Source organism: Podarcis vaucheri (assembly GCF_965113315.1).
Source record: "Podarcis vaucheri genome assembly, chromosome: 15".
In the NCBI taxonomy this organism is placed as follows: domain Eukaryota; kingdom Metazoa; phylum Chordata; class Lepidosauria; order Squamata; family Lacertidae; genus Podarcis; species Podarcis vaucheri.
Window position 1 is genome coordinate 25,365,825 of NC_138753.1, and position 20,587 is coordinate 25,386,411.

The 20,587-nt window shown below is 46.9% G+C and overlaps 1 protein-coding gene across 5 annotated transcripts in view; it reads left to right on the forward strand.

Annotated features, from left to right (window-relative positions):
• The window catches only part of MCAM (melanoma cell adhesion molecule), a 57,446-nt gene that overhangs the window by 21,127 nt on the left and 15,732 nt on the right, over nt 1-20,587 (forward strand). For 2 of the 5 annotated variants that reach the window (XM_082200965.1, XM_082200968.1), the window contains exons 4-10: nt 10,701-10,831; nt 13,249-13,462; nt 14,873-14,943; nt 16,090-16,177; nt 17,484-17,663; nt 18,959-19,086; nt 20,173-20,326. In XM_082200965.1, the coding sequence (XP_082057091.1) occupies nt 10,701-10,831; nt 13,249-13,462; nt 14,873-14,943; nt 16,090-16,177; nt 17,484-17,663; nt 18,959-19,086; nt 20,173-20,326 (966 nt within the window). Of the gene's footprint in view, nt 1-243; nt 359-9,617; nt 9,709-10,700; nt 10,832-13,248; nt 13,463-14,872; nt 14,944-16,089; nt 16,178-17,483; nt 17,664-18,958; nt 19,087-20,172; nt 20,327-20,587 lie in introns of those variants that run through there. The other 3 variants (XM_082200967.1, XM_082200969.1, XM_082200966.1) reach the window with 3 other exon arrangements.

Sequence of the window (20,587 nt, forward strand, 5' to 3'; positions counted from 1 at the left end):
GGAGAGGAGGGGTGGACCCCTCTGAACTCTTTCCTCAGGCCTGAGGTCTGCCTGAGGGGACGGGGGTTGCCTAGTGAGTGAGTTCCCTGCACAGAAGAAGAGCCAAAGTTGGTTGGGACCGTAATTCCTAAACAGAAATGCATGCAGGAGTGCAGAAACCTTTCACGAGTTCATTCCCCCTGGCCGTTTCCATCTGTCCCAACTGCTGGTGGGACTAAGCTCTCACTTTCGCCAACTGGCCTGCGCCCCCTCCCTCACATGCACGACCCCCTCCTTTCCCTGAGAGCGTTGGCAGCAGCTGATCCGACGTGCCAGCCACGAGCCGGGTGCCAGCTTTCGGGCAGCGGGCTAACAAAAGGCACGTTTTCTGACTTGTGCTGAGTGGCGCACGCTAGGCAATTCTTGGGCCATGAGCTCATGGCACCGGCAGGAAATGGTTGGTGCCAAGGGGGGGGGGGGTGCGTTGTAGATGGATGAGGAGGGCACATGGGTGGACTGGTATTCTGACATCAACCCTCGCGTGGCTTGACTTGGCTTTGCAGCTTCCTGCCCTCCAGGCAAGGGGGAAGCAAAGTCTAGAAATGTAGGCGGTTTTGCTACCTGCACTTTTATCTCAGTTGCCCCAATAATGAAGAACCTCTTTTCTTTTTTCTTTTATCTACTTTGGCTCTCTTCATAAATTCCATCCTTCTGACAGTCAGTATAGTCAAAATGTTTCAGCTGTGTCACATTTTCCATCTATTTATCGACCTCTTCAGTGCAGGCTATTTTAGGCTGATATTTTTAAAATATAATTCTTCCTTTCCTTTCCTTTCCTTGATTCTCTATCTGTGCTGGAGAGGGGGCAGTCCAAATTTGGAATATTGGGATAAAGGGGTGCTGGGTGAAGCACCAACACCCAGCTCCCAAGAATTCACCAAGAAACAGCCCATGGACCACGGATATGAGGACTGTTTTCCTCCCTGTCAAAGGATGTGCATCCCTTTGAGGGGGGTATTTTGGGGGCCAGAGTTGATGGTGGGCAGCGATGTAGCCAGCAGCGGGAGGAACCAGACCCCAAAGTAGGGTACCCCTTTCCCCCATCTCTTTCTTTCCTTCTCTCCCTTCTTTCTCTCCCTCTCCACCCAACAGCTGCCAAGGGGTACAGATACCTTGCCAGTGGTGTGAACTGATTGCTTACCTTGCAATCTGCTATTCTTTCCATTACACCATCTGTTTTGTTTTTCCTCTCCCTGCAGAGTCCAGTCGTCCACCCCACATGTCTGAAATTTTGGTTCCTCTTTTTTTTTTGCTGTAGACTTCTAGATCCCACAAAGATCAGTTCTTAGAAATCTGCCCAGTCTTATGACGCCGGCTTCCTGCAAGCTTCTGAGGGGGGGCTTGACCTTGTTGTATAGAAATATATTTGCTGTGATGGAGGTTATAATAGTCTTTAAGGCTAAATGTAGTGAATATTGATTGCAATTTACAGTAACTGGGCTGCAAGAGAGAGAGGGAGAGAGATTTTCATATTTCCCTCCGTGATGGAGAGCGGGGCTTTCCTGCCAGAGAGAGATGGCTCCATCCTTCCTTGCCCACGGTTTCTACGCCATTAAGGCTCCCTCACTGCAAGCTTATTCTCCAGTTTCCTTTGCAGCTCACTAATGGTTTCCTGACTTTATTAACCTTTTCTTAATTGAGTTGGGGGGTGGTTTACATCACCCTGACTCAATGGGCTCACACTGGGGTGCAGAACTAGATGCCTGAGGGGCCAAACGTGGCCCTCTAGGCCTCTCTTTGTGGCCCTTTAGAGGTGTTTCTGCCTGCCTTGAATTCTGATAATTCTTTAATCTAAAGACAGCCCTATATTGGGAGATTTTTGATGGTTTTATCATGTTTATTATGTTTTTAGATATGCTGTAAGCTGCCCAGAGTGTGCGGGGTATAAATATTGTTATTATTATTATTATTATTATTATTATTATTATTATTATTATGCTGGTTTGGGTGCAGGCTAGGAAAGGGAGTGTGTAAAAGCTAGCCTACTGAAAAGGGGTAAAAATTATATCCATTGCTCCACCCAATTTTTCTCTCCACCAGTCTTGTCTGTTTGCTAAGCAAACGCCTGTGTTTGCACACCACAAACTTGAGGCCAGTCTCCCCTGCAACTCCTTTGCTTATGAGTCTGGGTCTTTCGCCTCTGGCGCCAAAGTCTTTTGTATTGATCCAAAAGTTCCTTGCTACCTTTTGGCGGGGGGGGGGCTTCCTTGTCTCCCCCCCCCCAAATCCCTGGTTCTAATTACCCTAGTTCAGATCTGCAATTAGTAATTTCGGGTGAGCTCTACCAAGAGAAGGCAGGCTGTCTTTCCGGGGATATTGTTCTCTAGGTGGGCATTGTCTTCCATTCATACTTTTGGCTGAGTTCTAGATGGGCCGGATCCAATCTTGGGGGAAAGGGACATGTGTCCTTGAGGGATACAGTCTCTGTGGATCTTTTCTTGGTCATTTGAAATGGATACAGCGAGGGGGCGAGGGGAGCTTCTCCCACAGGTCTGGTTACCACTCTGTTTTATATACTGCAAATTGTTTTACCCTCTCTTCTGTTTTGCCTTTGCTCCCCGGAGCCTCAACCATAGCATCAGATCGATTTGAACTCATTACTTCTCCCCTGGAGTCCAGCCAGAGGCTCCATTATCTGTGCTGAGCCGGGAATCAGCCCAACCACCGGCCCACCTGCAAGCTTCCGTCTGTTCCTCCCTGACTCCTTGGAGATGCTTTGAGGGTGTATAGAAGAGGCTGGAGGAAGAGGGGGCAGGTTGAGGAGAGAGTCAACTCAGCATGTTTGCTTTCTCTCTTGCGCGGTTCAGTAATGATATCTAGTTTCTTTCAAGCCATTTAAGCGAGTCACCCCTTTCCCTCTATATTTCTCTCTGCCTTTTGTCAGAGAACTCCAAAGTCTTGTCATAAAGCATGTCAGGCCTTGTTCTGAAGGCTGGGTGCTTTCTAACAAGGCATCCCTTCCACGTTGAAGCTCCAACCCCTCTCCACCCCTCCCTGCATCTCCTTCCATCAAAGACTGCAGCGCTTAAAACCATCTCCCCTTGTCCTTGGAGTGACTTAGTTCCTCCATCCAGGGCTGGGGACAAGTATGCAGCTAGGAAGGAAGGCAGTTGGAAGGGATTGAGGGATGTGCTCAGGGTTCATCTTTCCCAGTAGTGGGGAATCTTTTCCAGCTCGAGGACCACATTCTGTTCTGGGGCAGATTTCTGGGGGCCGCATTCCAGTGGCAGGCACATCCACGGGCAAAAGTGGGGTGGCTCAATGAATGTAAACACTTTGTTGTTGTTTAGTTGTTTAGTCATGTCCACCTCTTCGTGACCCCATGGATCAGAGCATGCCAGGCACTCCTGTCTTCCACTGCCTCCCGCAGTTTGGTCACACTCATGCTGGTAGCTTCGAGAACACTGTCCAACCATCTCGTCCTCTGACGTCCCCTTCTCCTTGTGCGCTCAATCTTTCCCAGCATCAGGGTCTTTTCCAGGGAGTCTTCTCTTCTCATGAGGTGGCCAAAGTATTGGAGCCTCAGCTTCAGGATTTGTCCTTCCAGTGAGCACTCAGGGCTGATTTCCTTAAGAATGGATAGGTTTGATCTTCTTGCAGTCCATGGGACTCTAAAGAGTCTCCTCCAGCACCATAATTCAAAAGCATCAATTCTTCGGCGATCAGGCTCCTTTATGGTCCAGCTCTCACTTATACGGACTATACGGACCTTTGTTGGCAAGGTGATGTCTCCGCTTTTTAAGATGCTGTTTAGGTTTGTCATTTCTTTTCTCCCAAGAAGCAGGTGTCTTTTAATTTCGTGACTGCTGTCACCATCTGCAGTGATCATGGAGCCCAAGAAAGCAAAATCTCTCACTGCCTCCATTTCTTCCCCTTCTATTTGCCAGGAAGTGATGAGACCACTGGCCATGATCTTCGTTTTTTTGATGTTGAGCTTCAGACCATATTTTGTGTTCTCCTCTTTCACCTCATTAAAAGATGTAAACGCTACCTTTGTGCAATATGCTAGTTTTTGCACACTCAAACCACCCATCTTTAACATTCAACCGGGCAAGGAAGAGGCATTATCACAGCTCAGTGACACATTCTGGCCAGGCAAGGAATGGGTGAGGAGGAAGTATCACCTGGAGAAAATCCTGAGGACCAAATACACTAAGGAGTTGGCGTTCTCTCTGCCATGCTGCCTGCCCATTAGCTGGTAGAATTTTCATCTCCAGCCGGGCATGGACCCAGGTGTCAATGGTTCTCAACCACTAGCTAGCTAACAAAAGGCTGGCTCTAGAACGTGACTCTGCGGCTGGCTTGGTGACACATTACATGACAGGGCAAATGTTCATCCACTGGGCATATGACCCATTTTCAAAGCTGGATTTTCAGAAATGTCCCTTCCAATTGGATGGACGCTTTGGTGGTTCAGCAATAAAAAGCAAATATGATAGATGGGATCAGGCAACCCATGTCCGCAGTGGTGTGTGACCTAAAGGATGTGGAGAAATTTCGTGTAGAACCTTTGCAAACCTGGTGCCCTCTAGATGTTTGAGACTAGAGCTCTCACCAGCCTTGGCCAGCACAACTGAGCTGGTTGGCACCTCTCAGACGTTTTGAACTGTAGATACCAAAGGTACCAGGCTCCCGGTGGCTGTTACAGTAAACTAAGGAAATGGAAGAACCAAATTATAGGTGCTGCTTTCTTGGTCTGTGGAAGAGGAAGTTTAAGAAATGGTGAATGGCACGCACCAGTGAAAGGAGAAGTTTGAATCTTGGCTGGTGTTGATGTAAAAATTGCTCAAGCTGTCAAACAGGGGAGTTGAGCAAACAAGAGGGCCCAGCAGTCTTGAAAGCTGCACAAGAGGGTTTTCATCTGTGACCCTTCCTCTATATTTAGAAAAACCAATAAAAGTGCCCAGTGTTACTTTAAGAGGCAGGAGGAGCTTTATATTCAGAACAAGCACCCTCCAACTCAAGGAGACGGTGCTATCCTGTTCCTATCGTACTTGTAGGGTTTCCATGGGCATTTGGTTGGTCTCTGGGTATTCCCACCTCACGATTTTCAGGTGGGATTAAATTACCACAACAAAACATCCCCCCCTTTTTAAAGGACTTTTAGAGGTAAGGAAGATGTGCTGGATAACATTTGCTTGACCCAGTATTGTCTAGCCTCCTAGCAGGCAAGTTGTAAAGGTAAAGGTAAAGGCACCCCTGCCCATACGGGCCAGTCTTGACAGACTCTAGGGTTGTGCGCCCATCTCACTCTATAGACCGGGAGCCAGCGCTGTCCGCAGACACTTCCGGGTCACGTGGCCAGCGTGACAAGCTGCATCTGGCGAGCCAGCGCAGCACATGGAACGCCGTTTACCTTTCCGCTGGTAAGCGGTCCCTATTTATCTACTTGCACCCGGGGGTGCTTTCGAACTGCTAGGTTGGCAGGCGCTGGGACCGAACGACGGGAGCGCACCCTGCCGCAGGGATTTGAGCCGCCGACCATGCGATCAGCAAGTCCTAGGCGCTGAGGTTTTACCCACGGCGCCACCCGCGTCCCCTAGCAGGCAAGTTGTAGTGAATGCTAAATAAACAGGTTGTCTGGAAGTGACTTGTGGGAAGAGGACTTGGGAACTAGGCTCCCAAATGTTCTTACATTAGTTATGGCTGAGCTTCATAGAACTGTGGTCTCTTAATGGCCACCGATCTTGAGTGACCAACCAGATGCCCATCATAGGTTTCCTTTTCCTTTTCTTATTTTTTATTTCTTGCTCACAAGTGCAGAATAGGTGTCCCTTCCCCCCCCCCTGCTGCCTTGTGAGGGGGGTATTCCAAGAGAGAAAAAAGCTATTGGCAGGATGTGGGCTTTTGTGGCAGTCTGTCCCCTGTAACCCATGATACAGGCACTGAACCCCAGTCCCAGACATAGCAAGGCGCCATTTTGGAAGAACCACTCTCTGCTTCTCTTGTGTGGTTGGTGGCTGTGTGTGTTACTTCTGTGGCCGGAGCCTTTCCCTGCTGGTTGTAAGAATTAAATTTCTGTCTGCCATACTTGTGGGTCCTTGATTCAGAATTATTATGTTGTCAGAAAAAGGTGCATGTGATTAACTCAAGATGAGACTATAGGAACTTGGGAAGATAAGCAAGTTGAGAAAGCTGAGATGGTCATTGAAGGCAATGGTGGTCTTCTTCAACCTTCCCCTTTAGGGGTTCAGGTCTTCTCAGAGGGTTCTTGCTGTCATATCCTGCTTCTGGCCTTTCCAGAGGCATCTGGGAAAAAACACCTCCTTCCCTGCAGACCATCCTGGGCATTAGGATCAGCTATGGGGCCCTATTGGTAGTTCAACCACCCTCAGAGGTTTGGAGGTCGTGGTGGAAGCCTTTGAGAGGCCCTAGGCTGTGGAATTCCCTCCCTAAAAGAGGTCCATCTGACATCTTCAACATATAGTTTTAATTCTGTGTTGCAAATGCACCTCTTTACCCTTGGCCTTGACATCTAATGGACGTGTTTTAGGACCCACCCTGCTATTGTGACTGTAAGTTGTTTTAAACTGTTCTCAATGCTGATTTTTAAAATTGCTGTAAGCTGCCCTGGGACCTGGTGGTGGGTAGGTCTCTCGCTGTTTGTGGAAGCAGTGTCTGTCTCAGTAGCACATGGAAACAACACCGGTGTCTTCCCCTCCCTCCCCAAATCTGCTTTGTCCAGATAAAGCAAAGAACATCAGCAGAAGTAATTTGGGATTTCCTTGTAGGATGGAGGTGGGGTGGGGGTGGTACTCTAATCCCACCAGCTAAATGCACATGTAATGCCATATATACACGTCCAAGCCTTTTCTGTTTGTCTGTTGTCTGGATGAATCAAACCCCAGCAGATGTTCAACAAAAGGGCCATATCCCCCCAGACGGGTCCAGCATCCTGCTTGGGGGATCTGTGATGTCATCGTGGAACAAATGGGAGGTGGGGAATGGGCGGGCAGGATATGACTGGTGGTGAGGAGGAAGAAGAGAAGGGGGTAATTGGAGCAGCCTGGCAGGTCTGCCCACAGCTGGGGTTGAATAGAAACCTACTTGTGTAGGGGCCTAATCTCCGGATCCTCCACCTGTTCCCTTGCAAACAGCGTCTGGAAAGTCACTTTAGTGGGTGCAGCCAATTTCCCTTTCTTGGGCTTGATAGAAACAGCAGCCTCTGTGTGTGCATCTTGGAGGAAACACAGCTGGTGTTTCCCCTGTCCTTCCAGACTTTAAAAATAAGAATAAAAGCCCCGGGCCAAGATAGGCCTGGAAAAAGGCCAATTATGTGACTCACAGAAAGGATTCCTACCATTCACCTGTGAATTTTTGATAAATTTTATGTCTGCTTTTTCGAGTTTGATCTTATCGGCATTTTATTATGAATACCGTATTTTTCGCCCCATAAGACGCACTTTTTCCCCTCCAAAAATGAAGGGAAAATCGGGGTGCGTCTTATGGGGCGAATGCCTGCAAGCCTCGCGCGCCCGGCAGGAGGTCCCACCGGGTGCGCGAGGCTTGGGGCGGCAGCCTGTCGCCTGAAGCACGGGGAGCCCTTGGGAGGGCTCCCCCTGCTTCGGGCGAGTGTCTGCAAGCCTCGCGCACCCGGCAGGAGGTCCCACCGGGTGCGCGAGGCTTGGGGCGGCAGCGGACTGCTTCTGCGCACCTAGAAGCTTGGGGCGCGCTGAGCTCACCACGCCCCAAGCTTCTAGGTGCGCGCAAGCAGTCCGCTGCCGCCCCAAGCCTCGCGCACCCGGTGGGACCTCCTGCCGGGTGCGCGAGGCTTGGGGCGGCAGCGGACTGCTTGCACGCACCTAGAAGCTTGGGGCGCGCTGAGCTCAGCACGCCCCAAGCTCCTGGTGTAGCGCAGCGATCCGCTAGCCCTGGGAGAGCCCCACGGCTCTCCCAGGGCTAGCGGACTGCTTGCCGGCACGCAGAAGCTTGGGGCGCGCTGACCTCAGTGCGCCCCAAGCTTCTGGATTAGCGCAGGGGTCTGCTAGCCCTGGGAGAGGCGCCCGGCTCTCCCACGCTAGCGGAGACCTTGCCGGCACGCAGAAGCTTGGGGCGCGCTGAGCTCCGCACGCCCCAAGCTCCTGGTGTAGCGCAGCGCACCTGGGGGGGAAATAAAAATTTTTTCCTTTATTTCCCCCCCAAAAAATCTAGGTGCGTCTTATGGGCCGGTGCGTCTTATGGGGCGAAAAATACGGTATTTTATATTGTTCTATGTAAACTGTTTAAAGGTTTGTTTGTTTTTTGCTGATTAAGGGTTATATGCATCTTGATGGGAAAATAAAGAAATGTGCCGGCCTCTGGGAAATGGAACAAGGGAGAAGATTTTTTTTTACTGAGGAAACTAGTCTTCAGTATAAAATAAGGGAAGCAGTTGTTTTTTAGTGTAATATAGAATTCCTCACATGGGGATGGTTTGAGGGTGGGATGGGATACAGGGTGTGTGGCTGAGTTAGAAAGTCTTATTGGCTTCTTGCATAAGGTGGAAGCCCCTTCCAACTGAAGAGACACACTATCATGAACTGGGAAACATTCATAAAGGAAGTGTACTCTGCACATGCTCTGAGGTACTTGGCTCGTAGGGTTAGGATGGTGATGATTATACACTCTCTTTTTTCCCTTTCCACACTGGCAGCTCTTTGATGCTCAAGGCGTACATATGTAAGCTGGTTTTATACCAATTTCAACTGTCATGGCTTCCCTCAAAGAATCCTGAGGCTTTCTGTGTAGCCAAGGTGCTGAATATTTGGCAAAAGATCCAGAATGGTTTCCTAGAGAGGCAGAAATGACTATTGAACCAGTTTAAAGACTTTCTGGGGTAAATATGGAATGACCTCTCCAGGAGTCTCCAGGGGAGAGGCCTTCAGAGACCAGCCATCCACCCTGTTGCCAAGCAACCAGTACAGTCAATGGGAAATTCACATAAACTTATTGATACTTGGAGGGGACCGTGGGGGATTCTTTTCTAATTTGTTTTAGTGGTGTGAAAATGCCTCTTTAAAGACGATGCTTGCTACCTGCAGGTTTTAAAAGCACTTGTATTCTTTTTTAAAAAAAATAATAATCCTGTCTGCGGTTAATCTTTTTTTTTAAAAAAAAAAGTTTTTATTGCTATAATCCAGAACTGTGGGTGCTGTGGACCCCCAAATTTTGGTGGAGTTCAATTATCTCTGACCATTGGCCATACTCCTTAGGGCCCTATCTGCATTATACATTTAAAACGGTATCATACCACTTCAAACGGTTGCACCTTTCACACAAGGATATTGCGGGAACTATAGTTCATAGTGCTGAGTGTAGTTAGGGAACCGCTTTTCCTCTCAGAGCGCTACAGTTCCCAGAATTCATTAGGAAGATGGATTGACTGTTAAATCACTCTAGAAACTATAGCGTTGTGAGGGGGGAAAGGGATTTTGCCTAACAACTCTCAGCAGCCTTAACAGGATTCTTTGAGGGAAGACATGACTGTTTTAAGTGGTAGGATGTTGCTTTAAAGATATATTGTAGCCAGGACCTAGGACTGATGGGATTTGGAGTTCAACCACAACTGCAGGACCACAGCATCTCCACCCCTGAATGTGAACTGTGGTAAAAGTATGATAACATATGGGAAAAAGAACAAATTCTCCTTTGCTTTTAAGTGGGTGTGGTACAGATGTGAAATATTGCAGGGTACGTGAGTTGTACTGTCTTTTTTTTGGGGGGGGGTGGAATCATATTGCCAGTTTATTATATGGTTAGTATTCAGACAATTAATGGTAGGGGTTTTAATTGTACAAATATTCAGTTCATTCAGTGGTTAGATTTGATGTGTGAGAAAAGCAGTCAACCATTCTAAAGAGAAAAGCCGTACTTTCTTTTTTAGATCATGTGTGCAGGTGTCACAGAAGGGTTAGTCCCTTTTATGTCCCAGGAGGCAAAGCTTCTTCTAAAATGAACCTGTGGGGTCCCCCCCCTTTTTTAAAAGGCTCTAAAATGGGCAATCAAAATGATTAAGAGGATGGGTGTTTCTGAATACCAGTTGCAGGAATCCCCAGGAGGGGAGAATGCCGTTACACTCATGTCCTGCTTCTAGCAGCCGGATTATTATATTCTTATAAATACTTGTATTTTCATTTATTTGTTTTTTTAAAAAATGTTTCCCAGAAACGTAACCATTTAACCAACTAGATGTTGCAGCCGCTGATGCTTAACATTGTGTGAAGAGCTTGCAAGGAAGGGAGACTAAAATAATCCGTGGAACAAGTTAGTCTTGCAAATATTATGGGCTTTTGCCTGCTAGGAAATTCACACAATGGGCATGACATTCCTTCTTTCACTTGTTGGAGGTCCAAAAAAGAATACAGTGGACCCTCTGGATATGAACTTAATTCGTTCACAACCCACAAATAATGTAAATAGAGGCGTGCTTCTGCGCACGTGCACAGCGCGATTGAGCACTTCCGTGCATGCGCGTGCGGCAAAACCCAGAAGTATACATTTCCAGGTTTGCCGTGACCATAACCCAAAGATTCCGTATCCAGAGGGATACGTAAGTAGAAGTACGACGGTTTATTTTCCCAGAGAGGATTGGAAAGGGAGGACAAGAATTGCTCTCCCTAGAAAGCAGCTGAGGTGTTGCCTGGAGTTCTTACCTCAAATGTTTCCTCTCCTCTTTTTCTCAGGAGGAGCGGATAGCAATGTGGCAGTCTATATGCCGGATTTGGTGGAGGCAAAGCTTGGGGATACAGCCATTATCAAATGCGAATTCGCCCTCCCAGAGAATGGCAGCTACGTTTATGTCAACTGGTACTCGGTAAGTCAAAAGAGGGTTTGGGAAAGGTTGCTTTGGGGAGAGGGTTGGGAATGGAGAAACACCATAGTCCCCTCCTTAACTTGTGAAGGCAAGAAGTACATAGCGGGCCAGGGACATGTTCTTTACCCTTGTTCCCAGCTTCCCTATGTGCTCCTCTCCTGACCTTCTCCTGTTGAGTGTGGAAGGTTGAAGAGGGCTTCTAAGTGCATTCCGCTTAGAGAACTTGCTCAGAACCATCCCCACAGTCTGGAACTCTGCACTCTCAGGGCTCAGAATTATGAGGAGGCTTCAAAGTGCATTCAGCTGAACATGCATAGAAAGCCCCTTTTGATGCAGTGTGTTAAGGTTGGGGATAGGGCAGCTGTTGGACCCAGCATGTATTGGGGACATTGTGATGCCAGTGCATAGGCACCTAGTTCCTTACACACCTTTTTCTTGAGTATTTTAAAGTGAACACCTAAAGAGGACTTGTGTCCTTGTGCTTTCATTGGGCTCAACCAGAGTTGAAAGTGAATGGAAGCTTTTGAGTGATGCAGAGCTATTTGTCACTCTGGAGGAACACTCTGAATCATGGAATCATAGGATTATAGAATTGGAGGGGACCACGTTGTTGTGTCTCACTGAAATCTCTCATTCTCTGCTTGCACCAGGTTCCCTTCTACCCCCAGCCTCACTGCCTTTTTATTAGTTCTTACCTCTCCTGCCAACCCTATGTCTCTAGCCTTACAGCGTAATTCCTTTGGGCTGAGGTCTTTACTGTGCTAAGCTGAATGTGGAAAAACTCAGGATAGACAAAAGGAAGTACTTGACACTGTACATAGTTAAACTATGGAATTTGCTGTGACAGGATATAGTGATTACTGCCAACTTCGGGCAGTTTTAAAAGGGGATTAGAATATTCACAGAGGACAAGAATATCGTAACTCCTATATCAGAGGCAGATTGCCCTTTGACTACCACTTGCTGGCGAGCACATGTGGGAATGAACTGTTGCACTCATATCTTCTTTGTGGGCTTCCCATAAACATTCAGTTGGCCACAGTGGGAACAGAATGCTGGACTAGGTCGGCCTTTACTCTGATCCAGCAGGACTGAGTTCTTATAGGCTTTCCCACACTGCCATCGTGTGGCAAATCACCCACTGGGCAGTCCCTCTAGGAGGAAAAAGCTCCTCCACCGTGACCTAACCCTGTTTCAAAGAAACTTCAGTAAAACAAATTTGGGGTTTATTTGAATGAAGGCATTCTATAACTGTAGGCACCAGGGAACATCTCATTCTAACACTTAGACATTTTAAATACTGGTGAATTTTTAAGTAAACTTTCATAATTGGCTAGATTTGCACCACTTGTGTGTTGCATTTATCAAAATTCTTTAACTGAATGCAATGCACAAAGCCACCGTGTTGAAGACACAATAATAGTAAAAGCCTATGAATGCCTGTATGAACGTAAGTCCTGCTCAATGGGACTTAGTCCCATAGGATTGTGGCCTAAAAAAATCCCAGGGTTTTTTAAAAGTAGGGGCAGCTGTAAAGCACATCCTAATGAAGTTGTGCAATGGAGTGTTGGCAGCTAAAATCAAAAGTGATTTATTGTGAGTTTCTTTTCTTTTTCAATAGATGGCACTTTTTGCTCTTCAGTATATCTCTTTTGTTCGTTCTTTCTTATTTATTTATTTATTTATTTATTTATTTATTTATTATTTCACAAAATTTATGTATCACTTGATTGTAAGAAAACCAAAGTGGTTTACAAAAATATAAAAGCATTAAAATTCTCAGTAAAGCACAGTTAAAGGCACTTAAAAATACTCAGAACGTCCCTTCTGAACATCAGTGCAACAGAGAGAGCATGCAGACATTCAGGAAATTGCAATCAAGGGGAGGCTGTTTGTGGCAGGAGCAATCTATGCACTATGCTTATTGGTTGGAATCTTGTGACATCAGAAACAAACCCACGCTTCCTGCTCCATTCATAAATGGACTGAATGATCTTTTAAATGTGTAAAAGCACGGGCAGCTGTTTAAACAGCAGCAACGGTAGAAGTTGAGCTTCATTCACAGAAAGCGTCAAAACTGGAAAAAATGCTTCAAACTCCTCCTGCGTGTTACCAACCTTCCATGCTTCTCCCAGGTATTTGCAAACTTGAATGTCCCTGTGCGCCTGAACAGCACCTAGACTTCTTTTACTTTTGGGAGTCAGGACTCTTAACCCTTCCTGGCCTTCTCCACCCATGGACAGCTGTCAAGTCCTGTTGCCACAGGTGCTTCTCTCTTCAAACACACATCCTCTCCTACTTGGCGTTGGCTACTGGCAGTAGGGCATGCATGACCTTGGATGGGAGGGCCGGGTTTTGCCCTCTATTTGCACTGCGGCATTGTAGTGCGTGCTATCTCTCTCTCTCTGATGTTTTAGATGGAGAAGGGCAAAATGGAAAGGAAGAAGATCATCTACATGGTCCAGGGCAAAGAACACCAAGATGAGCCTCCCAATGACCGGTTAAGCATCACACCTGATTTCTTCCTCAAGATTAACAAGGTGGTCCTGCAGGATGCCAAGAATTACGTGTGCCAGGTGGGGTTCGGCATGCACGGCGTCGCTGAGAACCGGAGTGAACTGCGCGTCTCCAGTGAGTGCTACTGGGGCCCCTTATCCTACAGCAGGTGCAATACACAGTGTTTTTGCAATCCAGACCTTCCTCGGATTGCATACCTTGCTGGATTGCGGGTGGGGCATGTGCTTAGCTGTCCACAGGCAACCACACAGCACCCCCTTCATCCCAACTAGATTTGTTGTTAGTCACTGGGAGGCACATCCTGTGGTTGCTTCGCTGCTGTGGTCCCCTGAACCTCACAGAATGGCCGTGCGCCTGATGCGTCGTTGCGCCAAGCTTTTCTTCTTCTTTTTAATGCCCCCTCTGCCCCTGTTACCATGACACTTTCTCTATGCTCTTGGCCCTTGTTCGTGCCACAGTCGTGGGTTGGTTTGACATTTGTATCCCACCTTCCTCCCGTAAGGGAACCCAAGGTGTAGTGCACATTTGGTTCCCACATACTGATCAGACTCGGGTCTCCTTACATTTATAAAGGTGGCTGCTTCAAAGCGGCTTCAGAACACACCCTGGGACCCAAACTTTGTTCTTCTGCAGTTTGGTGGCAGCCTTTTGCACTGGGGAGGCTGGGTTTTAACCCACTTGCGCTAATATTTATAGAGGTCAGCCTTGTAAATAAGCCCACAACAGTTGCTGGTCCATAATTCTTGTTTATGTCATGGTGACCATGGAAGAGGGGAAAGACCCTTCCTTTGCACCTAGCATGGAAATGCAGACCTTAAGCCAGGCTAGTAAAATAATTGCCTTCTGCCAGCTGCCTAATAGAGGAGGAACACAGTGAGTGAGCCATCCCTCCTTCCCCCAGACCAATATGGAAACTGGGTGGGCTAGCAGAAGAGGGACAAACAACCCATCTCTCCTCTCCCTCTTGAGTTACTAAATGCAAGGCTCGGGATTGGGCCTTCCATGCGCATGACCCTCTGCTAAGAAGAGGAGAACAGGACCCAAGGAGTTTACATCTCTTAAGTCCAACACTGGAGCAGGGGAGGGAGAAGTGACCAGAGGATGAATATATGGTTATTTCAGTTAACACACTTAAGCTTGGTTACGGTAGAATATGGGGTCCGCCAAGGTTGGTTTTGAGGAGAGATTTGAAGCAAGTAAGAGAGGTGGACTTGTGCTGGTTATAGAGGAGTCTGTTCCAGGCTTATGGTCAAGAAGGGCGAAAAGAGTGAAGCCTTTTGAAGAGGGAAAATACCTTTGAATGGTGGTGTAGCCAGAGGAATGAAGGTCATTGATGGGGGTGAGTTAGGATATGAGAGCAGAGAGTTGATGGGGCACTGAAGGTAAGAGGGCATATTGTGTGTCCATTTTGCCCATGGGGCTTATTGCACAGTAAGAGGACATGCCCAGCAGAGTCTAGGCTGTGGTTGTTTTATTCCCTTCTGCCTCACCACTTAGCCCTGCCTGGTTTCTTTCTTCTTTTAGAAGCTCCAGAAAAACCTGAGATTCAGAAGACTAATCGTGGTATCAGCACAGGAGACCCTCATTTGAGTGAGGTAAGAACTGTGCCGTGTTTAGTGCACCTGCAATTATTATTATTAATTACCTGCCCTTTACCATAACGTCCCAAATTAATATACAACTTTAAAAACAATTTAAAACTTGCAAGTAGGGAGGGAGATGGTCTTTCGCCTATTTGGGTCCTGAGTTGTTTAAAGCTTTATATATGAGTACTTTGAATTGGGCCTGGAAACAACCTGGCAGTTGCACTTCACAAAGTTGTATTTGGTATCTGCCACAGAATTCTCCATCCCTCGCCTTCTCTGCTTATTAATATTTTTTTTAAAAATATACACTTTGCAGGTTTGTAGTTATTTTGGTCCAGTAGGTAAGTTTGTAAATGTTGAGATGTCTCCAAAACTATATGGGTTCTGAGTAGGATTATTCCTTGCTCTTGTTTGGGCACAAAGTAGAGAGCCTTGGCTATGTGGGAATCTGCAGACAATAGAAGTACTCCTTGAATTACACTCAAACCAGGCTAAACCTAGAGTAAGGTTACCAGATTTTTTTCAATGAATCCGGGACACTTTTCAACTTCAATCAATTTTGTATGGGGACTGATTTGTAAATCTGGGGACTGTCCCCAGGAAACGGGGACATCTGGTAACCTTAACCTAGAGGCAAATCCTAGCCCTTTTGTCTCATCTAGCAGTGGAATGGAAAGAGAGAGGGAGTGGCAGTGCACTGAGACTCCACACACTGACCACCTAAAGCCCAGGCCAGAGTTCCCCTTGCCTGACAGTTTGTATGTCCAGGTTTTTCTTTCCGGCCAAAAGCCTAACATTCTCAAGAGAGCCAAATTTGACTATTGCTAGCAGTAAGGGGGATGTTGCAGTAAAGACTACATTTTTTGCTGAAGCAGCAAGAAGGTAATTTTATCACCCAAAAATCACTAGGAGTACAACACAGTGGTGCGTTAGAGACTTTGCACAGCCCACAGCTATCAAGATATCGTAAAGGAGACTATGAGCCAATTGCCCAGCCTTGATTTATGGAAGTGATGTTTTGTTGCACTAGCAGGAAGCCTTTTTATGTAATCTGGTCTGGATCTAGAATGGAACAAGATAAATCAGTCTGGGATTTGAACCCGTGGACTGTAAGCTCTGAAGAGTATGGAGTGTTTGAGTCTGTCTGTCTTTCAGATTGCAACCTGCACCAGCCGCAATGGCTATCCAACACCAACCCTCACTTGGTACAAGGATGGAGTCCCTCTGAAGTTGGATGGGAAGGGTGAGTCATTAACAGGTTAAAACTGTTAAAGCAGACTCGGAGGCATAGAAAAGCCGGGTACAGTCCAGAAGCTTATTACAAGGCAAAGGGTTAGCAGGAATTAAGCCCAGTCTAGGCACAAGGGCCCAGGGTTCACAAGTCCAAGATGCATATTAAGAATTCCAATGTGGCACAGGAGCTGTGATGTTCTATCAAGTTTCCCTGCCTACCCAGCATGCTTTTAAGCAGAGGCAAAGATGGCCAGCTACTCCTCACGAGAAGCCCTGTCCCTGTGGGGGCTCCAAGCTGCGGCCTTTGGAGGGACGTGCCTCCTCTTTTTTTCTTGAGTTGCCGTTGTCATCTTCTTGCTCCAGTGCCTGCAGTTCCTGGTCTGAATCAGAGTCCTTCAAGGGAATTGTGACAATAGGCCATGGTGCCCCAAAAGGCAGAGTCTTGGCTGCAGAAGAGTATGAGTAATGATGGGTGAATAGTACAAGTTGGGGCAGCTCAGCAGGGGAAGGAAGGGCTGCTTTCATGGATCGGCATCTCCATCACCCATCCGCTGGTGTTATTGGCAGCTCCCTCCATCCTCGGCCTCTGGAGGAAGTGACTTAATTATCCTTAATTATATTGGGCAGACTGTAATCGTAAGCTGCCATGGGAGTTGATCTTGCCTGTAAAGTGGGTTATAATATGTTAAATGATACAATATGGGGCATCAAAGCTCATGGGAAAAGCAAAACATCAGGGCTACAGATCTGTGAAACGTTAGCACAAGGGTCAGCAACCTTTTTCAGCCATGGGCCGGTCCACCGTCCCTCAGACCATGTGGTGAGCCGGACTAGTGAAGAAAAAAAATCAATGAATTCCTATGCCCCACAAATAACCCAGAGATGCGTTTTAAATAAAAGCACACATTCTGCTCATGTAAAAACACCAGGCAGGCCCCACAAATAACCCAGAGATGCATTTTAAATAAAAGGACACATTCTACTCATGTAAAAACACGCTGATTCCCAGACTGTCCATGGGCCAGATTTAGAAGGTGATTGGGCCGCATCCGGCCCCCAGGCCTTAGGTTGCCTACCCCTGCGTTAGCACATGCCAGTATGTTGAGTTTGCAGTAAGGGTTGTCTTAGCTGGAGAAACAAGGCCAGGTGACCTTTGCAGCATAAACTGCTCCTTAGCAGAGTAACATGTAAGGTTTGTAGCTGCTCTTCAGAATCGTCTTCTACTTGACCCTTCCTCCAGCAGGTTTTCACCCATGCACACTTTTCACAAATTAAATGCTCTTCCTAAACCTCTCCTCTCTTCCTCTTTCAATCAGAAATTGATATCCGTCCTGGCCTCATCAAGGAATCAAGTGGCCTGTGGACTGTCCGCAGCACCCTTTCGGCAAAAGTCACCAAAGAAGACCGCAGTGCTGAGTTCTACTGCCAAGTCAGTTACACCCTGATGGGGAATAACAAGACATCCAAGTCGGACAGCTTCAAAGTCGACGTTCATTGTAAGGCTGAGCTCCTTTTAGCAGCACTGAGCACATTCATTGGGAGGTCTAAGAAAGGAGAAGACCGAGCCTCATGCAGAAGTGCAACTAGGGATGGACTTTGGGGCCAAAACCCAGGACCCCACATCCCAAGGGACCTTGAGGACCAACCAGTACATTAAGGGGAGCTACATGGGTGCTGTTATTGGGGGGAAACACATGACATGTAATAGGGCGGTATATAAATTCTAATAATAATAATAATAATAATAATAAAATAATTTGGTGTGGCAGTCCCCTCCTCCTTGCCCCTCCCAGCAGTTCTTTATCTCTTTATAAATTATTTGGATTAAGGAATTTAGGGAATGCTCATCCAATTTGCAGATGTCACCAAACTAGGAGGGGTAGCTAATGCCACAGAAGACAGAATTGGGATTCAATATGAACTTGATGGATTGGAGATCTGGGCCAGAACTAACAAAATGAATTTCAATAGGGGCAAGTGTAAGGTTCTAACTTAGGCAGGAAGAAACAGATGCATAAATGTAGGATGGGGGACACCTGGCTTATGAGCAGCGCATGTGAAAAGGATCTAGGGGTCTTGGTGGACCACAAGCTTAACATGAGTCAGCAGTGTGATGCAGCAGCAGCAGCAAAAAAAAAGCTAATGTTATTCTAGGCTTCTAGGCATCAACAGAAGGAAAGTATCCCAATCAAGGGAAGTAATAGTGCTGCTCTGTTTTGCCTTGGTCAGACCACATCTAGAATACTGTGTCCAGTTCTGGGTGCCACAATATTAAGAAGGATATTGACAAGCTAGAACATATGCAGAGGAGGGCGACCAAGATGATCAAAGGTCTGGAAACCAAGTGTCTTATGAGGAACAGTTGAGGGAATTGGGTTTGTTTAGCCTGGAAAAGAGGGCTGTCACATGGAGGAGGAAGCAAGCTTGCTTTCTCCTGCTCCAGAAGCTAGGACCTGAATCAATGGTTTCAAGTTACAAGAAAGGAGAGTCCCAACTGAACATCAGGAAGAACGTTCTAGCAGTATGAGCTTCTTTAGACAGTAGAACAGATCCCCATGAAAGGTGGTGGACTATCCGTCCTTGGGAGGCTCTAAAGCAGAGGTTAGGTGGCCATCTGCCATGAACGCTTTAGTTGAGATTCCTGCATTGCAGGGGATTGGATGAGAAGCCCCACTTCCAGCTCTTAGGATTCCTTGATCTGCTGTGTCTCCCATGTTTCTCTGTCTGCGCTTATTAGGAGAAGCACCAGAAGGCGAATGAAGGTTCTTTTTTCCTCTGCCCCTCTCTGTAGACCCCTCTGAGAGTCTCCGCTTCGTGATTGATGCTCCAGGCCCGGATGTGAAGGAGGGAGATAATGTGACCCTGCGCTGTGAAGCAGATGGGAATCCGCCACCTCTGTATACTTTGTACAGAATGGAGGTGAGCTTTGATTGCGTCTAGGGGGTTTGTGGCCCTACTAAACATCTTCCAAGACAACAATGCCCATTTACACCACAAAGAACTCATAGCCCACCTACTTTCAGCAGCCAGAAACACCATAACCAGACACTGGAGAGACCTGCCAGGAGTAAGCATGGACCAATGGTACCAAATAGTCTGGGAAACAGCCTTACTAGAAAAATTAACCAATAAACTGAAACTGACACGGGGACAAACAGAAAAAGACGCCTTTACCCTTCTATGGCTCCCCTTTATCACATACACAGCCCAGCAAGACAATGACAATAATCCACCAACAGCATACAAATCAGTATGGCTAACCTGATCCAAAACACCCACCCACCTCACTCACACACGAAAACAAAGATCACCACAGCCAATCACAAGCAAACAATCACACCCTAGGCCAACCCCAACCTCTCTCACCACCAAAGGAACACAAGTGAACAGCACAAGCAACGCTGACACCAAACCCTACATACATTAAGCATAATAGAAACATAATGTCTCAACAAATGCATAATGTCTTAACAAATGAAATGGATTTGTAAAAATGTTACATGGAAAAAATACGAGAGACATTACACATACTTCTGTAAAACAAGAAAATCTTTAATAATAATAATAATAATAAAAGAATGGAGGTGAGCTTGCAGCACAGAGGAAGGTGCCGTATACCAAGCCACAGTCGCTAGGTCCATCTAGCTTAGTGCTGTCTACCACACTGGTCTTCAGCTGCGGGGTCATCCCCTGATTCAAGGCGGGTTGCAACAGAAGCACTACCACCATGCAGATATAAAGTACAAGATGAAGGGATGGGACCCTGAATGCATGTTTGAGTTAAAAAATCAACACTGGTAAAAAAATAATAAGTGAAAAGAAATCAGAAACCTAGAACAGACAGGCCATCAAATATCTGGGAGGGGCAGCAGGAAAATGTAACCCTGTCCTGAAAAGATAGATAGGATGTTGGTGACTGGGTCTCTTGGCTGGGCAGTATTTCCTCCTTGTTGTCATCAGCGTGCAGGTTCAGCCTTTGTCCTCCTTTGTCTTGCACTCTGCTAGGAGGAGGAAGCCCTCGAACAGGGTTCTGAACAGGGGTTCCTGCACCTTTACAACATCAACAAGGAGCGCAGCGGAGTCTACCTGTGCAAAGTGCTTGACCTGCAGGATGTTACGCTTGTGGAGCTGACGGCCAACGTGACTCTGCTGGTGAACTGTGAGTAGGACCTGTGGGTTTTATTCAGTACAAAGTGGCCTGTTGGGTTTTCATTAGAGCCTTCATCTGGTTTTGAGAAATCTTAGCCGGCTGTTCTCGGGAGCATGAGCTGATTGATTTAAAACTGCATAAATGTGGGGATGGGAAGCTGGCTTCCTTGCTTTTGAATATGGCATTCACAGGAATCTTCTTGGGAGAGGTGGTTTTTGTTTTGACATCTGCCTTACAATACAGGCACAGTGCTAAAATAATTAAGACGTT